The sequence below is a fragment of the Papaver somniferum genome, chromosome 8 (genome assembly GCF_003573695.1).
Source record: "Papaver somniferum cultivar HN1 chromosome 8, ASM357369v1, whole genome shotgun sequence".
NCBI classification, from domain to species: domain Eukaryota; kingdom Viridiplantae; phylum Streptophyta; class Magnoliopsida; order Ranunculales; family Papaveraceae; genus Papaver; species Papaver somniferum.
This window is the reverse complement of record NC_039365.1, coordinates 49,149,266-49,154,384: the sequence shown is the minus strand read 5'-3', so window position 1 is coordinate 49,154,384 and position 5,119 is coordinate 49,149,266. Positions and strand designations below refer to the sequence as shown.

At 38.1% G+C, this 5,119-nt stretch overlaps 1 protein-coding gene across 1 annotated transcript; it reads left to right on the top strand.

Moving 5' to 3' along the window:
• The first annotated feature begins 475 nt into the window (after nucleotides 1-475).
• LOC113305533 lies at nucleotides 476-1,764 on the top strand. Its single transcript, XM_026554555.1, has 3 exons — nucleotides 476-562; nucleotides 649-783; nucleotides 874-1,764. Exons 1-3 carry the CDS (start codon nucleotides 476-478, stop codon nucleotides 1,762-1,764), a joined length of 1,113 nt encoding a protein of 370 aa, XP_026410340.1.
• The last annotated feature ends 3,355 nt before the right edge of the window (nucleotides 1,765-5,119 follow it).

The following is a 5,119-nucleotide window of genomic DNA, read 5'->3' as shown; positions in this document are numbered from 1 at the left end:
AAGATGTCGTGAAACTGAAATTGTTTCCATTTTCTCTAAAGGAGAAAGCCAAGACTTGGTTGCATTCTATGCGACCAAATACCATTAGGACATGGAATGGAATGACTAGGGAGTTTTTGAAAAAGTTTTTTCCAGTTCACAAAACCATCACTCTTCGCAAAATTATTATGAATTTTTCTCAAAAGAAAAATGAGTCATTTTTCGAGTGTTGGGAGAGATTAAAGACTTGCTATATAGCTGCCCTCATCATGGTTATGAAATTTGGAGAGTAATTAACTTCTTTTATGATGGTATGAGTACATATATGCGTCAGTTTGTTGAAATGATGTGTAATGGGAAATTTCTGAATAAGTCACCTGATGATGCTTGGACTTACTTCGATTTGCTAGCATAAAATGCCCAAAATTGGGAAACTTCAGGCACATCGAATGGAAATAAGTCCAAACATTTAGCTAATTCTAGGCATGGAATGTATATGTTGAATGCAGAACATGACTTGAATGCTAAGATTGCTAGTTTGAATAGGAAAGTTGATGCAATTCAGAAACCAAATATAGTTAAGGTAGCTGACCCGGTCGAACATGCTTGTGGTATTTGCGAAAATCTGGACACTACACTAAGGAATGTCCTACAATTCCCGCATTTCAGGAAGTGTTACATGACCAAGCAAATTCCATGGATACTTATAAAAGACCATTTGGCTCCCCACAATCAGAAACATACAATCCAAATTGGCGAAACCATCCTAATTTTAGTTGGAGGAATGGTCCTACAATGAATGGTGTTAGTGTTCCCCAAGGGTCTTAATCTAGTAACCCTTATGTACCACCTCATAAGAATAATCTTGAGGATACTTTACAAACTTTTATGCAGGGGCAGACACAGATAAATCAAAATGTTATGAAGACTTTAGATGAGCTGAAAACTAGCATAGTTAGAATTGAATCACGTCTTAATGTTATGGAGAAAGGGACATTGCCTGCCCAAACTCAACCTAACCCCAAAGGCCAATTTGAAGTTAAAAATTCTAACTTGGAGCAAGCTAATGTCGTCACAACTCTTAGAAGTGGTAAGGTGATTGAGACTCCGATGAAGGTGAACGAACCTGAGAAGTCTCTGAAGCTTAAGAGTGGTCACAATGATACTCAAAATGAACAATCTGAAATTGATAAGAAAATGCATGCTCCATTTCCTCGTCGTTTATTTTCTACTAAGCAATTGGCTGATAGTAAGGATATCCTTGATGTTTTTCAGCAGGTGAACATCAACATACCATTCTTGAGTGTGATCAAGCAATTTCCAGCTTACGCCAAGTTCTTGAAGGATCTCTGCACGGTCAAGAGGAAGCACAATGTGCAGAAAAAGGCATTTCTCACAGAACAGGTAAGTTCTATTCTTAAACACAACACTCCTCCCAAATATAAAGATCCGGGATGCCCTACTATTTATTGTATAATAGGGGATTTCATGATCAAACAAGCACTTCTGGATTTGGGAGCTACTATAAACCTCCTACCGTTCTCAGTTTATGAGCAGTTGGGCTTAGGTGAATTAAAACTCACCTCAGTCACTCTACAACTTGCAGACAGATACGTTAAAGTACCAAGAGGGGTAGTTGAGAATGTGTTAATTCAAATCGATAAATTTTACTATCCGGTGGATTTCATTGTCTTGGATACTCAACCTGTAGCTAATGCTAGTAAAGAAATACCTGTCATCTTAGGTCGTCCTTTCCTTACTACTGCAAATGCTTTAACTAATTGAAGAACTGGAATAATGAATCTTTCATTTGGAAATATGACTGTTGAGTTGAACATATTTGATGCATGTAAAGATCCAGGTGGTAAAGATGATATTCATGAAGTTAATATGATTGAACCATGTGCGCAGGAAAAAGCATCTCATCTAGAAGCTAAGGTTCCTTTATAAGCTTGTGTTCCTAATCTATTGGATTTTGATGAGGATGGATACATTGAAGAAGTTAATTCTTCACTGAATTCATCCTTGTTGCTGGAAACGAATAAGTGGCAGTCTAGATTTGAGTCAATCCAAAGCAGTGAGACTGAGCCATTGTCTCTATGCGTAGAATTCCCAAAACCTGACTTTAATCCCCTTCAGAGTGAACTGAATTATAATGTTTTAGGCCAAAATGAAGATGTTCAAGTTTTCATACCATCTGAACTTAATGAGAAACAGAAGACAATGCATTCACATGTTGCTAGGAAGCATATAAGTGCCCAAGAATAGAGTATTGCGGACATGAAAGGACTTGATCCTAGTATTTGCGCACATAGGAAGTCACAGCTCAATGAGCTTCATGAGATCAGAAATGAGGGTGATACATACTGCAAATGTAAAATGAATTTTTTTCTTGATAAGCATGCTATTAGGGAAATAGTTGAACGTTCTTTGCTACAGTTCTGGTTTGCATTTGTTTTCTGATAAGCTCAAGTCACGATGAAAGACCATTTTAATGTTAAAAATGAATTTCGTGGTGGTACTGTTGACATTCAAAATCCTAATGACAACAATATCTTCAAGGTTAATGTGCAGCTTTTGAAGCCCTTTTTGGAACTTGTGAATCCATAAGTCGATACCACGACTCTGGAGGATCCTTCTTATGCTTGATTGGCTATGTTTTGCAGATATCTGACTGGAGACATAAAATTCAGCTCTTTAGGGAGACAACCCTCTTCTGATGTTTTTGTGGGTATCACAGCTATAATCCCTCACGAGACAGAACTCGTCCTCTTGTGTGAGCTTGAGGTTTAAAGGCTTGTTTCATGATCTAAATGCAATCGAGCTGACCTACGACAGTGGTAAAATAATGTAGTTTTATTTTATTTTCTTTATTTTCTTTATCATGAACAATATGTTTGCGCTTGGCTGATTACCCCTTTCCACCTTTGAACTACTTTTAACCGCTGCCACATTGGGGACAATGTAGAAATTAGGTTGGGGGTGGGGTAAATTAAATCCATGTTTTTCTGTTTCTATTTCATTGTTTTTTTGTTTGCTTGTACATTTTAATCCAAAAAAAAAAATAACGAAGTGAAAATTTTACATGATAAGATCAGCTGTTTAGCGGTCTTTCTACAACACTGTTTAGTGGTTTGTCTAGTTGTTTAGAGGATATTTTTAATCCAGCTGTTTAAGGATTCGTCTAGATGTTTAGCAGACAGTTCTCAATCACTGTTTAGTGGTTCCGTCTAGCTGTTTAGCAGACGTCTCACCATATCCAGCTGTGTAGCGGATTTTATTTTTTTTCTTGTTTTGCTCGGGACTAGCAAAATGTAAGTGTGGGGGAGTTGATAAGCACGCAAGTGAGACATTTTTATACCCACATTTACACTAGCTAGGTCTCGATATTCTGCTAATAATTATATTTAAGAGCTTTTACAGGAGATACAAGCAATTCTATTCACCTTGAGAATAAATGGCTAAATGAGGAGTTAAACCGCGTTTGCGAGAAAGATGAACAACGTCACTCATTGCACCGCTTCCTTGGCAATGATTCTTCACATCCCGAGAGTTATAAAGTTTGCCTGTGTAGACAATCCCGGCCCGCAAATGGCTGAAGAGAGATGGGAGACGTGGCTTGTTCCTCCACCTAGAGGTGTAAACAGTGCCGGCTCGGTACTTCCCGACACACGAAGTCGCGTGCTTCACGTGCCATGTGCCGTGATGGGCTGTTCCAACAATTTAAACGTGCTGTGCTTTACTAGTGAAAACCTAGGCACAACACAGCCCACGAGCACAACATGTAACGTGCTATGCCGTGCTGTGTCGTGCTGGCACACGTGCTATAAAAAATTTGAGATCACTTAATGGTATACATTAAGTCGGACATTATCACGATATCTATTGACAACATATAATTTGAAATTATTTCAGAATTTATTTCAAGTAAAATTAACAAGTTTATTCAATAAAAAGAAATATCGCACCAAATATAAAATTGATCACTGTCATGTGAATTAATGTTCTATTCAAGTATATATAGGTAATGACATTATAACAACGATATTAAAATATATTTTCCAAATATTTAGGTATTATATGTGTTGTTATAAAAATAAGCTAGCATAAAATGTCAAAAACTAGCTAGAATAGTGACTCTTTTGTGAAATATACACAAAATGTGATGTATTATACCTTGTTATATTATGTATTTGTGCATGCTATGACGTGCTTTCTTAACGTGCTGGGCTGGGCCACGTACTTATCCAAGTCGCATACTGTGTTGTGCTACTGTAACGATTAGGCTAACCCAGCACAGCCCACAAAACTAACGTGATGGATCGTGCTGGGCTAAATCAGTGATGGGCTGTGCTGGGCTCCGATTTTTGCTTGATGGACTGGACTGTGCTCCTGCTGGCACAACCCAATTTACACCTCTACCTCCACCACACCTTGTCTGTGGTATCTTCAACCACATCTCGTTTCTTATGAAAACAAAGAGTTCGTGTTTATTTCAAGCTGGTGAGGCTCCTATCAGAGAAGATGAATCCAAGCAACTGAGTTCAACTTATGTGAGGTGTAAATGAAGAATAAATTAGGGGGTTCTGTATGAAATCCAAGTTATCTCGTGGTACTCGATTGAAGAAGAAATTGGTTTGATTTGAGATGTGAATTAGGATCATATTTTGTGGGGTTCGTACTCAATCTGAAATGGTGTTGGTCATGTTGGATGTTTGTTGATCTGCAGACATGAACGGTGGTGGTTGAGCATCTGCTGGAAGTAATGGGTTTGTGAAAATCTTGGTGGTGTTATGTGATTTAGTTAGAGTTGCTGCCATCGGTTCGTAGTTGTGCACGAGAAGTTAAGCAACAAATTTTGTGGGATTTTGAAGTTAATTGAAATTTGGGTTCTGATGGGATTTCATGGTGCTTTAGTGTCGATTGCAGGCAATGGGTTCGAGGACTTCTAGAACAACAACATCAATTGAAATTAGGTCATCATTTGGACCAATTTTTGGAGGTCGAATTGAGGTTGGAATATCATTAAGGAATACAGAGAGCAACACAAAATTGAGGGTTTAGTTTGACTCCCCGAGACAAGGATTCTGGTGGAGGTATTCTGTGATGAAGTATTGGAATTTCTGGTGCTGGTTTAACA

Coding starts and splice junctions, on each gene's coding strand:
- LOC113305533 (XM_026554555.1), top strand. CDS start 476: ATGTTGAATGCAGAACATGACTTGAATGCTAAGATTGCTAGTTTGAAT. Junction 563..648: donor AGAAACCAAATATAGTTAAG/GTAGCTGACCCG, acceptor CCCGCATTTCAG/GAAGTGTTACATGACCAAGC. Junction 784..873: donor ATGGTCCTACAATGAATGGT/GTTAGTGTTCCC, acceptor ACTTTTATGCAG/GGGCAGACACAGATAAATCA.